We start from the raw sequence: 20197 nt of genomic DNA on the forward strand, positions 1-20197 counted from the left end.
GAGAAGTATTGGAATATGACCACTTTAATATTCAGATATTTCTTTCCATTGAAATATTGTGAATCATCTCATTTACTGAAGTTGATTTGCTCAATCCTCAGTCTGATCTTAAGGTCTTTCGTCTTCAGCTTCACTATCCTCTACTTCCTCCTCTTTTTCACCGTATTCTTCGACAGCAATTATCTCTCCCTGTCTGGTATCTTCAGTACGTGGGTCTCCTTCCTCTGCATTATTCTTCTCCGTGACTACATTCTCGACCATCGGGATGATTTTCCCTACGGATACTGGTTCCGGAACATGTGCCAAATCCCTTACTCGCTTAATTATCTGCCACGCCTCCAGCACCATGTTCACACTGTGTCGATACTTCTCGTTAGCTTCAATAGCGTACGACTTGACCGGAGCTTGCATGACTTCCCACGTCAATTTACGCTCTCCACCCTTTCGTTCCACCCCGTTCTCATGCACCATATCTTCCGGCCACACACACGTAAGTTCGTACGTGTTATCCACTTTAATTCTCTGGAATCCAAGCCCTTCATCCGGTCGGTGTTTCCTCGATACCGACATCAGAAAAGGTTCGGTAAACTCAGGTAACAATGTTACCGGTAACGTCTCTTCTTCAAGAGTATCCGTCTCCTTCGGACCGTCATCCTCCTTTGAGAATAGCGACTGGATCTGCTCTATCGGGAACAATAACGCATGTTTTATGACCGCCCACATCTGTCCCAGTACGACGAACACGATCGTACCAAAAATGGTGTACAACAAGAGTCCGATCGAGACGATACAGCACAGTACAGTCATCAGCATCACGTGTGAGTACACAATCTTCACCAAGAATCCATTGGGGCCCAGCACGTCGTACTTCTCGAGGTTCTCGGTCAAAATATAGTACAATTCATCCGACGTCGCGTCCGGATGATCTTTGACTACAGACGACAGTCCAACGGATTTTAAGAGCCACGGAAGATCCAGCATTGTGCCTTTCAGTAGCTCTGCGTTGCCGTACATCCACGCGGAGAATCCCAAATGTAACGCTAGTGTCCACGGAAGAACCTCAAGTGTTACTTCACCGAGAATCTCATCGTACGTCGTCTTGATACTGTACAGATAGAGAATGGATAATTTATCGAACCAGTACACCCCCGCAGCAGCTACCGCGGCAATGAAGAGTAACACCGGTGAGCCGCCGCAGAATACCATTGTTACGAACACCGAGTTAAGAACCATCGGATATCTTAACGAGATATCGAACGTTGGACCTGCGTACAGCTTGTCCATCTTGGCTTGTGTACGGATAGAGCGACGCTTGTACCAGTGACGAATAGGAGAGACGACGTACATCTGCATGAACAGCGTGAATTGAGGCAAGAAGGCGTTAAGTAACATCGTTGTAGCGATACCCATGCCTACTGTGGGATACCAGCCACGTTCAAAGTCCCGGTATTTACCTCCCAAAAGCTCCTTGGCTACCGGAACCGAGCTTAATCCGAAGGAAGCATTCACGATGATAACGATGAGTGCAGTGTTAAGGAACTGCGCACCAAACATCCGAACTGCCACACGGATTGTCCTGGTAGATTCGCTAGTGTGTCGTTCGAACACTGCGAACATCCGTAAGATATTATTCAGTAAGAAATTCACAGTTACCACGATGCCAGCAGCGAGAAGAGTGAATGCGTTCTTGACCAGATAATCTTTGGTAAATCCACGACATGGGAGGACATCCCAAAGCTTCCTTGCACCGTTCACGAAGCCATGGTTCTTGAGACTTGTAGCCAGTTGGGTCGAGCAGAAGCAGTACAGCACATGACTCGCGTCGTATGCTTGACAAGCCCTGCCTTCCACCATTACCAGGTCCTGATAGTAAAAGCACGGGAGAGTATTACACACCTCGGTACTCGATTCCGAGATACACGGATCCACACATCGATTCGGATTCGGATAGATTGTTCCATAAGAAAATCTGGAGGAATCGAACTCATTTAGAATCCCATTCGTATACGCGATGTGATACCGATTATCTCCGGATGTTCCAGGTGTGCATGTTTGATTTGCATCCCAAGCCAGAGACCAGATAATGGGTTTCTCTTGGGCATTGTAAGAGAACGAAGTATCTGCGTAATATACGGCTGGGAGAGCGCGATCACACAGACCTTCAGGCGGCGTTTTGCTCGCGAATTGGTCCTGTGTCGTCTTGGCTGCCGAAATGATGGCACATGACGTCACCAGAAGCGCAATTGTCACCAAATTCGTCACTAATTGGCGATAAAAGCGTCCTCGGTTGGTGACTTCTAGATTTTCCCACAAGATGTTCGAGGGCTCGGGAGCTCTCGTCACAATAAGCGGAAATTCTCCACGGAATTGCAGTTCTTCAGGCTGCCAATTACGCGCCAACCAGCGTGTGGATTGACGATAATCTAGAAGACAACGACGTCTGGATTCCAGATTATTGAACACCACAAAGGCGCACTCACAGGCCTCCCAATTAAACCCTTGCTGGGTGTTTGTCGCTGCGATTTTAGCAGCTTTCGCAGCAGCTGCTAGCTTGTCCTTTGAAGTGGAAGTCTTCGTCTTGTTGCCATTCATTTTCTTGTCTATTGTATCGTCGGATTCCGGAAGAATATCCTTGATACAATCGATTCTCCGCTGGGTTTTTTCAAGTCGAGTTTGGATTTTATCCAGTTTCTTTCTCGACGAGTGGATTAATTTCTCATCTGCAGCATTAAAATCCATGGGAGCGAGGCTTTTCTGGGCTTCTAGCGTCTGGATAAGCGCTTCGACCTCCTCTTTCTTGTCTCCGAGATGCTTGGAGGACAGATAAGTCCGCAAGAGTCCTCCCGTCGGATGCGCCACACTGACTTCTGCTATCCATGTGTTGAGATAAAGGTCCTTATTAATCGTCGCAGATTCTTCCAAATGGTCCACATTGGACACCAGATTCCTATTCACCGCCTTCTCGGATCTCGAGCGCTTCACTTTGTGCCTTCTAACCCAACAACAGCCAAACCAGAGCTTACGATACTCTTCGTCCTTATGTAGGTCGTACAGATTATTGAAATGATCCAGAATCTGCTTCTCCGTCGCGTCTTTGGGCAATCCACGCACCATCACAGCGTATCTGGCAGGTGTTAGATGTTTGTTCTGATGCTCCTTGATAGCCTTCGTAGCTCGATACGAGTAGAAGAGCAGGAAACACATGAAGAAAAACGAGTACAAAACATCTGTAAGCGTGACAATCCACGTCACAGTCTTCGGATTCGACGTCAGTGGAGTATCCACCGTATCCCACGTACAGTCAATGTCTCCTAGAGGCAGACAACTACGCGCGGTAGCGGCTGTATCGGGGTTAACACCTCCGTTACCGATGGAAGAGTAGGCCAGTTGAAGTGGATCCGCCATCTTGCTGGTGATCCCATGGCCGTACGAGTTCACCATGATCGCAGGGAGAGAGATAATGCCCATAACGAGAAACGTCACACTTAGATATTTCGTCAGCATGAAGTACAGTTGCATGCCGATACCCAGGGCGCCAATGTCGTGCATACTCGCTTGGAAAACGGATTTTATCCCCTCGCCAAGACGCACTTTTTTCGCTTTGCCTTCAGCTTGACTAACCATGGATTTTAGCCTTTCATCTCTCGTCATCCCAGGACGGAAGGAGGCAACTCTACTAGCCCCTCGTGAAAAAGACGTCAGTGCTTTCTGTCGTGGTGACGGTCGAGGGGATTCCGAAGGGATAACATCCGTCTCTGCAGCAACCTCCAAAGCTTGGTGCGGCTCGACGAATGTATCCTCATTGGCAACAGGTGCATCTTCGTCTTCTTCATTGGCAACAAGTACGTCTTCCTTCTCGCACCTCTCCACTTGTTCATACACAGATATTTCCACTCGATCAGTTGATTCTCGATTCTTCGATGCATCATCTTCATCGGATTTTTCTTCAATAGTTAACTGCACATCTTTCTCTTCCGACTGTTGCTCCAACGCCACAGAGACCTCCGTTGACTCATCTCTTGCTTCTTCTTCACTAGAATCGTTCTCATCTGGTTGGCCTACGGGATCATCCGACAGATCCATTGATCCCTGCTAGATCAGCACTTGGTAGGATACTAAACTACCGCAAGCCAGCGAGTTATGAGGAATGAGACTTCTCTTCCACTATAATATCGGGTGGTTATATGAGATGTGGTCCAAGTTGGAAAAAAGGTCCGTTTCAGATTCTTTATTTTAAACTGGAACTATTTGCGGTCGAGCGCTTACGACTGCAATGCGAAGTCGTCTCAGAAAAGCTGCTGGCAAGTGAAGAAGTTGGTCGGCTGGGGTCGCATCGAACCACTTTACTATCGCACACAACACACGACGTCTGGATTTAAGTCCTGCGGCTGCAGAATAGGCCAAAATTAGGTCAATGCACACTTTTGAGCTTGTGACGAGTAGCTGGACATGATCCTCTGAAACTTTATCACTCGTGGGAAAAGATACCAGTTCGTACAGCCAGTCGATGACGCTCTCCACGTACTGCTCGCTCGCAATAGTCATGGCTATATGCCCGACAACCGATAAAATACCGGTTTTAGCTTCAGTATTCGCGGTGGAAAAGAGTTCTCGACACTTTTCGGCGCTGAAGACGTCAGTTACCAAGTCAACCTCGGACACGGTCGTACATATTTCCATACACTTAGCGAGTGCAAAGTAGTCCGTATTTTGTACGGCCAATTGGTCGTACAGTTTCTGGACGTACAGTTTTTGTACGGCCAGATCCGTCCCGTCGACTTGTTCCAGCTCGGGCTTATGGATGGCATCGGCGATACGATGCAACATGGTGAAACTTGACTGATGCAGTAGGAGTTGCTGCTTTTCGGCAGCTGTGCTCGAAATGACAATAAACGCATGTTGCAGCGTTTCCTTAAGTACATCTCGCCGTTCCACGCATTGGTCGTCGAACTCGCGCTCGAACATGTCCGGGTAGATCTCTAGCATCACCACTGCAAAGTACAAGCCGCGGATGTCCGGATTGTCTCGAATAATGTCGAAAAGCAGCACGCGAGCGCGCGTTAACTGCCGCGTCGACCGACACAAATGTGTATGAAGCGCGCAAATATGCGCTAAAAACACCTTGTCGTGGCTCACGTTAACGTGTTGTGCTGTACCGTGTACTTGCGTCATGTTGGAGGATAAAAAGCCGCCAAAGTGTGCGCGGTTCTCGACCAAAAAGCCTCGGAGATGTAGCAAACAGTCGTCAACATTTGACAATTTCAGGGTGTCGCCTTGACGCAAGAGTCTTAGAAGAACTTCATGGACCAGCCCACTCAGCCCCAGCTTGCTCTCTTGCAGTAAACGCCGCGATCTTGGGGTCCGAAAGACCCCGAGAGCGCCACGAACAACGTCGATCGGGGGGATTTGCAACGCTCGAAAAGAGTCAGCTAGAATCTGACATAGGGTCATCTGAATATAACGTTATTGAACGTTAAAATGAGTGTATCATACACCGTAGAAACACATTTTTTTTACGTACCACATGCGCGAGAGTATCCAGGAATCTGGAGCTCTGGCTTACCAAGACGGTGATGGTGCGTCGTGCATACTTGCTGTCAGCTTGTTCGTTTTTGTTTAAAACGATGGCTTGTGTAAATAACGCGAGCGACTTTTTCATCCTCCGCTCGTCCTTGGACTCTTTCTCTGGTTTCTTTATTTTGATTTGAGTCGAAACTTCCTCGCGTTTTGCTTTCTTTTGAGCGCTAGATTGAGCCGAACTTAGCGCTGCTTCATCAGCTTTCCGGGATCTCTTTGGAGACGTGTCTTTCGGTACAGATGGAGGCTCAGAAACCTGTACATTCCTTACCAATTCACCACGTTCGGTTGCTCTTTCTGGCGGCTGCATTATGGTGTCAGGCACAGGTTTATCCTGTTCGATTAAGGCCGCTGGCTTTGACACGGGAATACTGGAGTTGTCATCGTTAGTAGAAGAGGAGTTTGCGCCTTGTACCACCACCGTATCATCGACTGTCGTGGTAGGTTGGAGGTCGTCTGAAATGCTCTTTTGGACCGGCTTTGGCTGCGAGCTAGCAGCACTCGTGTCCTCCTTGTGGTTCGTTGCTGACAGCTGCAGAGGCTCGGGGATTGGACACGACGACTTGGCCTCGACAACAGGCGAGTACATGGCCGTGACTGGTCTGGTGAGCGCCCCAGAATCGGTGGTACAAGCCTCTCGATCGGGTGTTTTATCGGCAATTCCAGTCATGGGGTCGTCTCCGTCTTTACCCGACTCGCTGTCGCTACTGTCACTCGAGTCACTGTCACTCGAGCTGCTGGAACTGGACTCTGCGGGGTTTAAATTATCTTTCGCAGGTTTTGAATTCTCTGGCTCGGAATCCGCCTCCAGAGCTGCAAATTCGTCGTCTAGCTCATCATCAATCGACATTAAAGTGCACCCATGGCTGTCACCAGTATCTACCGCCGTGACATTAGTTTTCTCTTTTTCTTCTTCTTCGTCGCTGGATTCCAAAGCTTTATCGATTTCGTCAGCAATTTCAGCGTTTTTACGCGTTTCAACACTCTCGTCGTCACTGCTGCTTTCGAGTTCCTTGTCAATTTCACTCTGCAGCGTTGCATCAATTCCACTTAACAGCGACATTTCAGCACCGTCCTGTGCTTTTACTGTCGATGAATCTCCACTATTCGTCGTTTCAGCCATTTCATCGTCGCTAAAATCCAATTCCTTGTCGATTTCATTCGATATCAAACCTTCAAACGGGATCAACTCGACGCTTGCGCCAGTTTCCGCCATACTATCGAGTTTTAGCGTTTCGCCACTTTCAGCGTCGGAATCACTAAAAGCCAATTCAGCGTCTAACGCTGCACTTGTTTGGTGCGGGAACGTAGTCATATGTCCATCCAGAAGCTCGAGCGGCTCTTTACTTATGGCTAAAGTGTCCTCGAGCGTCTCCTTTAATAAATGTCGCGAGAGTTTCGGCACGATTTGGTCCATTTGCGTCGCAGTGGACGTTCTGCCTCGTTTTTTGGACGTCAATGTGTCTATTGCGATGTCCACCGTCTGTACTTCACTGTCCACCATTGTCTTCTTGTTAACTCGTTCCACATCCCCACTTAACAGCGTCTGACTCGTACGCGTTATTTTCTTTTTCTCGTCCGTTTGAGTCGCTGCGTGAGTTTGTTTTCTCGTTTTTACTTGATTCAACGTGGTTTTATGCTGCTTCTTCGTTTTAGCATGCGCAGCTTGCTCAGTCTGCAGTTGCTCTTTCAGCGTTTCCTCCGAGCGTAAAAGCGTTTCAACGCGAAGACGGTACTCTTTCAGCCGCGCCGCCGCCTCCTTGAGCTTGGACTTGGTCTGCTCCTTGTACTCGCTGCCCTTCTGCAGCTGCTTCTTCAGCCGCGCGATGGACTCAGCCTGGCGCTCGATGATGTCCGCCTGCGAGATCTGCGCCGCGCGCGGAGCATCGCCATCGTCCATATTGGCTGCTGATCGACTGGATGGATGGCCAGTGTTATAATCTCTATAGGTAAAGCTGAATTGTAGCTTTGTGTATCAAACTTGAAGAGAGCAAATGATTGAAGTAATAAGGAAACAATTTGACCCATAATCGGTCAGTTTTTATCATTTGAAGGTGTGATACGTTGTACTGTACATGTGCACATACGCTTAGAAATAGTGCTCGTTTCTGAATTTTAAAAGGTATTAATACATGTAGCTCACATACAAAATGAGGTACAGTATTTACAATTTACGTGTGACGGGGTCACACAGCACCTTGCGCTAGAGGAAGTTCTGATGGATGCATACCGTCTGCACATGTATTGATGCATCACCGACCTTCGTGCGCGAAGATCAAAGCTTGTAGAACCCCACGATGTGAAGATAAGAAAACAGCCGTGTAACCAGCAGAACCCAGTTAGACAGGTGCCATTTGTCAATGAAGCGACGGTGCCAATTCTGATTCAATGATCAATAAACGGCAGTGTATAAACTGTTCGAAGCGTGGAAAATCAGTAAATTGGCCTACAGACCCCCAATCTGGTATACGACCAATCGCCCACAGGAGTCCTGTGCTGGCAAAGGCCATGGGTTTTGGCCGCAGGCCAATGGTTGGGCCTGTCTATTGGCCTTAAGCCATGTCGAAAGGATTAAATAACTCGTTTCAACCCTACGATTTAAATGTCCAGTGCACTAAGTGCGATACGTTAATTCATATCAAATATTAATAAATCACAGCGCCTTAAACGGCTTAACGCCAGCCGCACTTACAACGCGTCGTCAACGCCAGTGTGTTTGTGGCATGGTACCCAAGCTGCTAGAGCTGGTCGTCGCCCCAATGGACAAAGAGAACGACTACGTCGGTGCCTCGCCGGACGGTACCGTCTTCACGACTCGCTCGCTGTGTTGGTGGGCCGCGAGACTGCTCATACAGAAGTGGAGGGAGCCACCCAGCCAACCTGGCGGCAAGGTCATCTCGGTCTCCTGTCCCGAGAATAACAGCATCAAGATCGTCGAAGTCGAGCGTCAGACGTGGCGTTTTGGGCGCCAAGATTGAGGCTGGGCAGTCGGCTATTAATATCTTGCAGGGGGTGAATGCTGCTGTCGTTACCAGCAGCTTCAAGTACGGCATGGTTAATCCATCATGAAAATCTCTAGTATCGGAAGCATAGCCCCAGTTGCCCGTGCTTGTTGCGGTGTAAAGCGCATCACCAGCAACACTTGGACAATCGCAGTTGCTGCAGGTGTCTCCGTCGAATCGAGTGAGTCATCGGCTGCGTCCGTGTTCACCGCCTCATTTACGCGATCGAACCTGATGTGGCGCTTGTCACTTGATCAACGCCACCCTTTGTGATGGTGGAGCTCAGAGCCCAATGCCGCACTTGCGCTGGCAGTTTGATCCACCACGGTTTCTGCTGTTGAAGGCATGTCTATGCCCGGGCTAGTTGAAGGCGCCACTGTCGTGACCTGGGGAACCCAAGGCGTTACAGTTGTGACGAAGGGGGTGGAGGTAAAGGGAGGAGCGGATGTATTGGTGTCGGAGACGAAGTAGGGCTGCCGAGACGTCAAAGGTAGACCAGGTCGCGTACAGCTCGACACAGCATGCATCTTGCTGTCTCCGGAGAAGGTGCGCTGGACACGAACGTAGCCGTCTTCACCCAATGAAGTATCCCCACTGCTTCTTAATGTGCCAATACAGAATGCTATCTTCCCTCTCACCAAACCCACTCCAACCCCCGAGGTCTTATTGCAGCTCGCGCCCGTAAGCACGCCACCTGAGTAGTACTGGAAAGCAGTCGATCGCTGTACAGGAAGGTCGACATTGATTGCGCACGGCATCCTCAACCGCGCCAGGATCTTCACGAACGGGTTCGTAACCGGTCACACCAACTTCAAATTCTGGGCAGGAATTCGTCAAGTAGCTTGCCATATTGCCGTTCTCTGAAGCAAACGGATACGCGTCCAGCGCGCACATTTTGCCATTGCGTTCGCTAGCGATCCAGCACGCAGCGTATCCTCCTCAACAGCCACTGTAGGAGCCCATAGACGATGTTGTTGCGCCAAATCCCGCCGAACTGGAACAGGATAGCATTATAATCGTCTCGTACATTCCAGTGACCCCACGCTCACTTCATTAGAAGAGCTCACACTGCCAACAGCAGCGGTCTTGGACGACGGAGAGAAGGGCCCGACCATGCTAGAGACGCTCAAGTGTTGCTGCTGTTACCAATACACAGATCCCTAGAGCCGAGTACACTGAAATGGACCCAATCTACGTCTTAGATTGCTACGTACGTACATTCCCAGTGCAGATGATGTGAAGAAGGCCATTGAGCTCGTAGTTGACGCCATGACGGACTACCTCGCAGGTTGTAATGCACTTGAGATGTTCTTGCTCGATAAATAGCTGGCGAGCAAAGGGTAGGACGAGGAGATCCTGGTAAAGCTTGGAGAGGCTGGCGCCAACCTGCACATCACCCCTACGTTGGCAAGTTAAGCGTTGCTACTGTCTAGTCGCGCTCTCCAGACACGCTGTCTACAGAGCTCGGCTCCACGGACCTTACAATCGAGATGGTCAACAATGTTAGTGCTGTCGTTGCTCACATCAACCAGTACAGCAGTGGCCACACAGAGTGCAACGGACGCCACTGCTGCCGAGCCGTTCCAGCTGATGGTCGACAGCGCGTGCGTGCTCCACAACACCAGCCCTCGCTTTGCTGGCGGCTACCGCTTCGGTCTTGGCGCTGAGGTTGGTATCAGTACTGGCCGCATTCACGGCAATGGCCCCTTGGGCGTGGAAGGTCTGCTTACTACCAAGTAAACTTGTGCGGAGAGCGCCCACATCGTATCGCAGTTCTCGGCTGCCAAGGCCGGCAAGTACACAAGAAGCTATATCTGATCTAGACGAATGCAAATGAAGACCGCCGCTCGTTTTGTTCGTGACATATTCGTTGTGATGGAGATGACGACGGCTGTTGTGAGACTTTGCAGCTGGATGTAGCGCTGATGAACGTCGAAGAAGCTGTAATGGGACGTACGTAAAGGAATATTCAACTCTACTACTCAGCGAAAAGATCTGCTAATGGCACTTTCACGGCTCGAATCCCGTGAATGGTATTCTCACGAGGAAAGTCGGCCTGGTTTTCGTTTGGGAACGGAATTCTGACTGAATGCGGTATGGATTCGAGCTCGCTCACCTTCACCTCGTCAACATTTTCTTTTGAACGAGCGTATTCGGTACTGATCTCATCGTCTTGAAATAGTCAAGAACCTCTTTTCACAGTTCCAGGGTCTCCTTCGCATCCGCGAGATCACCGGGATCGTCAAGATTATCAGTACTGTACAACAAACAATCTCTATTTCTTGTGTGATAAACTTCGTAGTATTTAGTAAATCTTCTAATAATATTTAGACTGTATCTGTACTGTTATCAATATATGTACAGTACTAGCGTCGCTCGGTGTACCCAAAGGAAAATGATTTGGACGTTACACCAGAGTCCCTCGACTCCACGCCACCATCAAAACGACGAGCAAGGGCGTAAAGCTGCCCTATGAGAAGGTGTAATTGAGTGATTATGTGCTGTTATCAGCGCCTACTGCGCACATGGATGCGCTTGTTGGCTTTAGCAGATACATTGAGACAGGATCAAGTCCAAGCGGAAGTGGTGTTTTTTTCTCGGAAGTCTCGACGTGCTGCGTCACCCACGCAGAGTGGATGCAAAGTTTCGGCGCTCAAGCGCGTCACGTGCTGCTAGGACACGACACCTGTGAGCAGAAGCAGTCACACTTTAGCGAAGCTGAAAGCTAAACTACACGCCGTCTTTCTCCGTGCATTCCTGTCCGACGAAGAGCCCTAACTGCGCGATCCCGTCCAAGTATTGCAACGTCACAGGCATGCATCTACACTGAAGACTACCGACAAGAAAGGACGACGAGCAGTGGACTGGGATGATGTTGGACTGTAGAGAACGCAGCTTTAACCAGACGTATCGCTACGCTGGAGGCGACAGAAGACGTCTGAAGCGCCTCAAATGCGTCTGGATCTCGTCCAACCAGGCCGACCTTCACCTGGGCAAGCTTCAGCTGCTAATAAGCTCTCCTGTGTCGACCATGTAGCCTGGACAAAACACCGCTGTAGACCGACCGTTCGTGTAAGAATGCGTTCGTTAGAGAACTACAACTTCGACGAGAGCAATTCTTTGCAGTGAAGAAGTCGAACCATACGCTGAAGCTGCTCGCGTCCGTGCGTGGCTGCGTGAGGCGCCGAAGATTACGCAGCTCGAGATCGTCCCTGTCAAGCACGTGCATCAGTCCCACGCGGTAGTGGTGACATACATGGACGGCGTTATGCATTCTCCAGCGTGCCAAGCTGGCATATAAGAGTTCCAAGCCTTAACACCCGATGTTATTAAAATATCATATTTCTGTGCTAAATCGTAGTGTAAAGCGAAACCTACCAAGCTTTATAACCAGCTTAAACCTCTATAATCATATAATCCAATAGCCGTGGCCTTTATTAATGGCCGATTGGCCGAAAACCCTTGTTAAAACCCAATTTTGACCAGGCCAGGTCAAAACGATTAGTCCCCGACTGTCAACACTGGTCGCCCAGCCTGGGCGACGTGGGTGCCATAGCCGCGGCGCCAACTAAGGTGAGCGGGTGCGAGGCGGGCCCAGCGCTGAGCTCACCAGCGAGCCGAGCACTACACTTTCCAGAACATTCTATCTCCATATTGCGAGCGCAGCGAACCGCCGCGGTTCGCTGCCCCTTCGGCGCCCAGCCAAGCGAAGCGCGGCTGGTCCCTTTTCTACTGTGACCTCTAATCGTCGATTATGTCTAATTGCGACACTCAGAAGGTCAAAAGGATACAGAAGTCAAGTCAAATGATTTGCTGTGTGCTGAAACAGTAAATACATGTGTTTGGCATGCTCTGTCGTCACGACAGAGCAGTGTCGTGGACGTCGTCCAATGCAGTACAGCTTCGCAATCATGGCATGCCACTGGCATGATGCCAGTACTTAAGAATTAATACATACAGCGTATGTCACGTTGTGTATCATTAAAACGGTACATATCTGGATTTTTGATCCCACTGGATTGATAAAAAGTGGTTGTCCCTATTGTTCTTTTCAAGGTAGATTGAATAGTGCTAGCGTTAGAAAGCACTCTGTGGTGAGGGAAAACCATGACCAACCAAGGCGATGTTGGTCTGGACTAAAAGCCTCCTAAACTACGACGCTACAGTCACCATCTAGAGATGCTTGTTCGGCTTGTGCACGCTGAAATCCAACACTCCCCCGCAGCGAGCACTCTCATCTTCGTCAGCTTCGCTGCTAGCAGAACGAACATCGTTAGGTCTATCGACTCCATTTGCATTCCTGCAAGATTGCCATTCGCTCTACAGCGAGTTTCCGTTCGCACACCAGCGAGGTTATCATTCGCATTCCAGCGAGCTTGCCATTCGCACACCAGTGAGATCTCCGTTTGCTGTCCAGCAAGCTAACCATCTGCACTCCTGCGAAATGACTGCTCGCAGCTCTTCCAAGCTTTACTTGTTGTTCTTACCGCGTGATGTTGCTTTACCTTCTCGATCTTCATCGACAGCTCGCTCCCCCGCATCCGCGTTGACCTCGATCACTCCAAGCTTACCACGCAGCAGCCCGAAGTGGTCTTTGCCCAGTCCCTTCGTGAAGGTATCAGCAACGTTTTCCTTTGACATCACGTACTTGAGAGCAATATGCTTTGCTCGAACATGCTCCCGAATAAAGTGATACCGTACGTCGATATGCTTTGTTCGCGAGTGCTGGGTGGGATTCTCTGCTATAGCAATACATGCCTGGTTGTCTTCAAATATCGATGTCTCCTCCTGCTTATATCCAAGTTCAGAAAGCAACTGTCGAATGAAAAGAACTTCGCGGGTACAGTGGGCGAGCGCGATGTACTCAGCCTCCGCTGTTGACTGGGCAACAATGCGTTGCTTTCTGCTGCTCCAAGTAACTGCACAATTACCAATGAAGGTAACATATCCCGATACAGACTTTCGCTCATCTTCGTCAGCAGCGTAGTCAGAATCGGAATAAGCTGATAGTCTGACGTCGGACCCACTGAACTCCAAGCCGTGAGCTGTAGTTCCTTTGACATACTTGATAATCTGTTTCACAGCTTCCCAGTGTGGTTTAGCGTAAGCATTGAGAAATCGGCTCACGTCTTGGATAGAGAAGGCAAGTTCGGGCCTCGACCCGATCATCAGATACATCAGGCTTCCGACGGCTTGTCGAAAGGGTTTCGTTGCCATCTCACTCATGACATCGCCGGTTGCATCAGCGCCGTTAAGCTTTCGCAGCTTCTTCCCTGGTATCGATGGAACTTTAGTAGCGAACGCGTGCTGCATGTTGAACCGATTTACGATGCTGTCTGCGCTTAACTGCTGATTGATCCAGAGCTTTCGTTGTCTCCTGTCACGGACTACTTTAATCCCCACAATGTAGCTGACGGGGCCCATGTCTTTTGCACGAAATGCTTTTTGGATGCCGGCCTTCATTTCAGCAACTTCACCCCGAGTCTTAGCAATCAGCACCAAGTCATCCACGTAAATGGCTACAATTTGCGTCTTGATGCCTATGCTCCGAGCAAAAATGCAGGCTTCACACTGCAGAGCTTCAAATCCAGCAGTGGTGAGGTACTGCACTAACGCCTTGTGCCACGCTCGGGGTGCCTGCTTGAGGCCATATAGGGTTTTGAGTAGACGGCACACCAGACCTTCTTGACCGGCAACTTTTAGCCCTTGTGGGAGTTGCATGTACACTTCTTCTTCTAGCACACCGTTCAGGAAAGCGGTCTCGATGTCCATTTGATCACATTCCAAGTCTTCAATGCACACAATTGCAAGCAGCACTCTGAGTGATTCCAAACGCACCACAGGTGCGAAGACGTCGTCAAAGTCGATAAACTTAATCTGCTGGCACCCGATGACAACTAAGCGAGCTTTGTATCGCTCGAGGGTCCCGTCACTGTTAAACTTTCGTTTAAACACCCACTTACAAGCTAGAGCTCGCTTGCCTGCTGGAAGTTTAACTAGTGTCCACGTCTTGTTCCTTAGGAGCGACGCTATTTCTGCATCAGTGGCTTCTCTCCATCTTGCCGCATCAGGTCGTGCCATTGCTTCACGGTAAGTTGCAGGGTCAAGGCCCATACCGTGAGCAACCGCAGCACAAAGCGACTCCTTGTACTTCAGATTTTCGAGTGCCACAAGGAGCTCAGCCTGTTTCTGCTTACGAACGGCTCGGATGATTGGATGGACCGATTCACTGGTAAGCGCTTGTGGTCCGACCAACGTTTGAAGCCATGAAGCGGATGACGATGCGTATGCGCGGAGTTGCGGCCATGTCGTCGAAGTATTGACCGAGTCCATGTCAAAGCCAGCAACGAAGTCTTCGAGTAGTACTATGTCATTGGCGGAAGGCTTCTCTTCGGTGGGGCGTTGGCTGTAGAAGAGCAAGTCAACCTCAGATGTCGCGGTCCGAGAGTAATACTCAAAATCCATGGAGTGGTGTGAAGCCAGCTTGCGGAACTCCTGACGCTTGAGATCGCGAGCTGCAGCAGAGCAGCTTTCGTCAAAGGTTACATGAACGGACGATATGATGGCACCTTGGTTGCAGTCGAGAATCTTCCAGCCCTTTTGGTTGGCGGCGTAGCCTACAAATACGCCTCGAACAGCTTTTGCGTCAAGCTTCTGCCTCTTGGCACCGGCACGTCCCTGTGCATTTGTCTTGGACGCCACGTAAACGTATGCGAGAGAGCCTAAAGTCCGAAGGTTGCTGACATCAGGAGGATGACCGTGCCATCGTTCGTATGGAGTCACACCAATACCAGAGGCGAGAGTCCGATTGTATGTGTAGACCATCGCCAGAACTGCTTCTCCCCAAAGCTGCTTCGGTGATCCACTGGAGATTAGAATCGTCCGAACTTTGTTGAACAGAATACGGAAGCGAACTTCAGCCATCCCGTTTTGCTCCGGTGTGTACGCGATTGTGGTTTCGCGTTGAATCCCATGGTCACGACAGTACTTGACGAATGCACCATCTAGATACTCGCCACCGTTGTCGCTGACAAAGCGTCGAAGTGATCGATTGTGCTTCGTCTCTACTGCCGCCTTGTATTCCAAGAAGCATTGGAACATCTCCGATCGTTTTCGCAGCAGCCGCACAGTGCAGTATCGCGAATAACCATCGACAAAGAGTAACACATATCGCTCGAGCTTGATTGATGGCAATTCGACAGGTCCAGCGATGTCGCTGTGAACAACATTATTGCAGCCATCCAGGTCAACTCGCGGCTTTATTTTGAACGTCGCGCGGCGCTTCGTACCCAGCTCGCAGGCATCACATGGTGAATTATCCTGCTCCGGTTTGAACTCCATGCCACTGGCCAATTTAGAAGACGCCATCTTGCGAAGAATCTGCTTGCTGGTATGCCCGAACCGTTGATGCAGGAGATCCAGCGTCAGCTCCGGTCTTACGGCGAGAGCTGCTGCTGCTGGGCGGGCCGAATGCAGGACGTACAGCTTATTGGTAGCGCGACATGTAACTTGGCGGTGATCAAGTGACATTGTCACGGAACCCGGTCGCGTATGAAAGTCAAATTTCGCCCCTCCTTGCGCCGCTTGGTACACAGAGAGTAAGTTCATTTCAAGCGCCGGCACGTAGAGGACTTTGTGGAGCCTGACTCGTTCGTTATGGCCGTCGTTCATTTGCACCGTGAGCAGCACTGTACCAACCCCTTCTACAGGAGTCATTGTAGCCGTTGCCACGCGAACGTTTCGTCCAGAGGCCGCTTCAAACTTCTCAAAGAGAGACCGGTCGGACGTCATGTGTTGGGTACACCCCGAGTCGATCACCCAAGGAATAAACACACTATCCGCGCTTGTTTTCGCAGCATATCCTGCGACTGCCGCCAGACCCCATACTTCTCCTTCGAGTGCCGGAGATAGTTGCTCTGTCCGCTCGGCGGCATTGGCGGCGGGGCTTGCAGGCGCCACAGTTACCGCTGCGTGTCCGGTAGAACCTTGTTGCTCCTCCGGAACACCACGTTCTTGGAGGTGGCGAAGGCGAAGCCGACAGACTTGTTTTTGGTGCCCCCCTTTGCCACAATAGAAGCATGTTTGCCCGTTACTCGACCGCGGTGGGTATGGCGTCGATCGATGGGATTGCGTGCGTCTCGAATTGAGGTGACTCTGGCGTGCTGCAAGTAAGGCCTCCGCCATCATGTAGACCTCGTTTTTCAAGACAGCGGGGACGGCCGTTTCTTGAACAACTACTGGAGCCGTTTGGGCTTGGCGTCTCGAGAATTCGGCCATAACGTTGCCTTCCATTGTTGCCCATGGCAGTGGGCGGTCTTGTGTAAAGTATACACTTTTGAAGTGGGACCAGGACTCGGGTAGACTTGTCAAGAGTTGGCACACTCGTTCTTGGTCATCAACGGGTTTTCCTATGCGGGCTAGTTTGTCGGCTAGAGTCTTTAGATTGTTGAGGTGCGTAGTCATTTCTTGTCCGTCTTCGTACTTCAGCGATATGAAGTTCTCACGCATTGCCACTAGGTTCCCCCAGTTTTTGGCCTCATACGTTTGCTCTAAGTACTCTAGCACTTGGTAGGTGTACCGCTTTGCACCAACACTTACCACAAGATCGTCGGACAGCGTTTCCAGCAAGAAAGCTTTTGCTCTACGTTCTCGGTGCCAAAACCTGTCTTCGTCATGGCATGAGACACTGCGTGGCGGACGTTCACGTAGCGCTGCGATGTCCCAGAGATCGTTGACCTACATTACGGCTCGTACACGCGTCTTCCATGCCGTGTAGTTGGTCCCGTCGAAGTTTTTCTCGGAGTTCCATTTCACCATGACCGCGACACCTCAACGGTAGCACGTTGAGCACAGAGAAAGCTTGGGCAGATAACCTATTGTTCTTTTCAAGGTAGATTGAATAGTGCTAGCGTTAGAAAGCACTCTGTGGTGAGGGAAAACCATGACCAACCAAGGCAATGTTGGTCTGGACTAAAAGCCTCCTAAACTACGACGCTACAGTCACCATCTAGAGATGCTTGTTCGGCTTGTGCACGCTGAAATCCAACAAGCACGACGCTGAGTGGTGCGCTCGACTGGGGCAACCCAGCGGAGATGGGCGAAGTCGAGCCTGGGGCACCCACGCTCGTAGCCGGGACAGGCAGTGAGGCCACGACATCAGATGAAGATATCGGCGGTGGGCGAGTAGCCGCGACCGACGAAGTCACCGGAGGGCCAGAAGACGAAGAACCCACCGAAGTCGTCGAAGCGACTGCAGGAACGGTGTCGGCGGGCGGCTCAGGCAACTCAAACTCAAACTCAGCTTCGCTCGAAGCGTCACCGTCGTCTTCAGAGCGAGCAGAGACAGCGGGCTGAGTAGCAGAACTCAGCTGAAGGTGACGAACCTTCTTCCGCCGAGTCCGACGACGGGACTTTCCAGAGCGAGGCTTTCCTCCATCGGATGCAGTAGCTTGAGGCGAACTTGAGTGCAAAAGGGCACTGATAGCCTCGTGTCCATCCTCTCCGGGGAGTGGACAAGCGTACGGTTGAGGCGGATGCGGCGCCGGCGTACGCTGACGAGGACCTGCGGCTGTGGGAGACTTGGGGTTGGCATAACGCCGAAGCTGCTGAGTCGAGGTCAAGTTTGCCAAAGGCGTACGGTGAAGCTGAGCAAGAGTCGGCTCAGCCTGAGTGGTTACCGCCGCCGAGCTGACTGGAGCCGCAGCCGAGTCTGCCAATGAAGTCGTCGAAGACCCTTGACTAGCTGAGGGAACCACACCAGGACCAATAACGGAACTCGCCACTGGAGCATCTCGGCGAGGATGGACAATCAACTCCAACCGCCGAGTTTCACCAGCGGGAATGTTGAGAACCTCAGGAAAGCGAGACTCCAAGACACGACACAGCCGGGCGTTGAGGAGAAGGTCGGACGGATCAAGCCCAGGAACTTGCAAGCCACCGCCAGCAGCAGCAGCCATGTGAGGATCGTGCATCGGAATAATACCATTCCGACGGATGAGCCGCTTCTGTCGCAAGATCACCGCTCGCTGCTCAGCGATCACCGACTGAGCGTGCCGCAAGGGTTGAGTACCGGTGGAACTGTACAACCGCACCGACTCCTGCAGCTGTTCGAAGTGTTTGGAAGCGATGCCCTGAAGAGTAACGAACGCCGCATCCCTCTCAGAAATGGATCGAAGAAGGACGTCGATCTCGGCGTCCCGATCCAAGACTTGCTGATGGTGGAGCTGGGCCTGACTCAACGCAGCGTCGACCTTGCTCTGCTCAGCTGCGATGGCCCGAGCAAGTTTCGCCTCACTCAGAGCTACAGCCTTCCGCAGCGACGCGAGGAGATTAGCCGATTGCTTGGCAGCAGCCTCCAATCGAGACACTTGCTGTTGAGCCGACGAGAGCTGAGTTGACAAGTCGACATTACTGAGAGCAAGCGAGTCCAGTCGCCGAGTCAATGCGCGGTTCTCCTCCTGAACAGCTTGGTTGTCAGCTTGGAGATCGCCGATGATCTTGGGGTAATCAAGAGCGGCGTAATTGCCTTTCAGGATATCCAACAGTTCCCCCGCGGAAGCAGCATGCAAAATCGCTCGCCGCTGTACAGGATCGGAGGGTTCCACGGAACGAGTGAATCCGTAAGCCATGAGCCTCGCCAAGAAGGTCAATTCTTCTCGGCGATCATGCCCTTGCTCGTTAATTCTGGCCATGAGGGAGTCAAGACTCACTGGAGCAGCCGAGCTTGGCTGATTGGTGGCGCCCGAAGTGGTGTCGCCTGGCAAGCTCGGTGGACCAGGAAGGCGCACGCGAGAAGACCCCGCCGACTCCGCGTCAGACTCATGGGAAGTTGTCAGGTCGACCAGCCCAGCTTCATGCCGGTCGCTGACCCCACGAGTACCGACGGGTCGAGGAATCGACTCAGCTGGCACGCCTTCACCTCGACGAGGAGTTGGAGAAGAAGGATGGTTCCACGGGTTGTGCTAGAACAACATGCGAAGAGTAAGGAGCTGCCAAGTGAGTGATAGCGGAAGCAACGAACGTACCAAAGAAGGTGGTGGGGAGCCGCGAGACGTCATCAGCCGAGTACGGACCAACGGTGGCAGAACAAAATGAAGGATTAAGACACTCACCAGCTCGGCTCGTATCATAACCGGGGCAGTTGTGGTGTAGGGATTTCCAGATTCGACCATACGCCGACCTACTTTAGGTCAAGAATCGGCTCGGTCTGATAACCCAGAGCTTAGGAGCCAAGGATCACGGTAAGTACTCGGCGATCTGTCCGGATATGCTATCCGGATAGCCGCTGAGCTCAACGGGCCGCCTGAAGAGTCGGTAGAGATCCGGAACCGACTACGTTTCACTAGATATTTGTATCAGAAGCATAGGATTAAGATAGGAGGGAGCGGAAAAGGGTCCCCAGGAAGATAACAGAGCAGAAGTTTTCCTTAGTCCAAGAGACCGGGACGCTTTTCCGGGAAGTCCCTGGATAGGGGCTGGATTGAGGCGGCCGTCAATACTAAGAGGCATAGCTTGGAGGGATTGACTGGGAGCGCGAAGAAGATAAGGTCGGTGCGGGTAAGGACAAAGTCCTCGCTTCGGGCGAAAGAAAAGTCCCCTGCATACTCGAGCGGGCCGGG

General features: G+C 51.1%; 2 protein-coding genes across 2 annotated transcripts; both read right to left on the reverse strand.

The window, feature by feature from the left end:
* Positions 1 to 323: 323 nt before the first annotated feature.
* PITG_04092 (uncharacterized protein) lies at positions 324 to 3405 on the reverse strand (the record flags this gene model as incomplete). Its single annotated transcript, XM_002905759.1, has 3 exons — positions 324 to 336; positions 392 to 2546; positions 2640 to 3405. 3 exons carry the CDS (start codon positions 3403 to 3405, stop codon positions 324 to 326), a joined length of 2934 nt encoding a protein of 977 aa, XP_002905805.1.
* A 970-nt stretch (positions 3406 to 4375) lies between these two features.
* Positions 4376 to 7477, reverse strand: PITG_04093 (uncharacterized protein; the record flags this gene model as incomplete). The annotated part of the gene is made up of 4 exons (XM_002905760.1): positions 4376 to 4388; positions 4499 to 5111; positions 5522 to 5594; positions 5849 to 7477. 4 exons carry the CDS (start codon positions 7475 to 7477, stop codon positions 4376 to 4378), a joined length of 2328 nt encoding a protein of 775 aa, XP_002905806.1.
* Between the last annotated feature and the right edge of the window lie 12720 nt (positions 7478 to 20197).

The sequence above is a fragment of the Phytophthora infestans genome, genomic scaffold (genome assembly GCF_000142945.1).
Source record: "Phytophthora infestans T30-4 supercont1.5 genomic scaffold, whole genome shotgun sequence".
NCBI classification, from domain to species: Eukaryota; Oomycota; class Peronosporomycetes; order Peronosporales; family Peronosporaceae; genus Phytophthora; species Phytophthora infestans.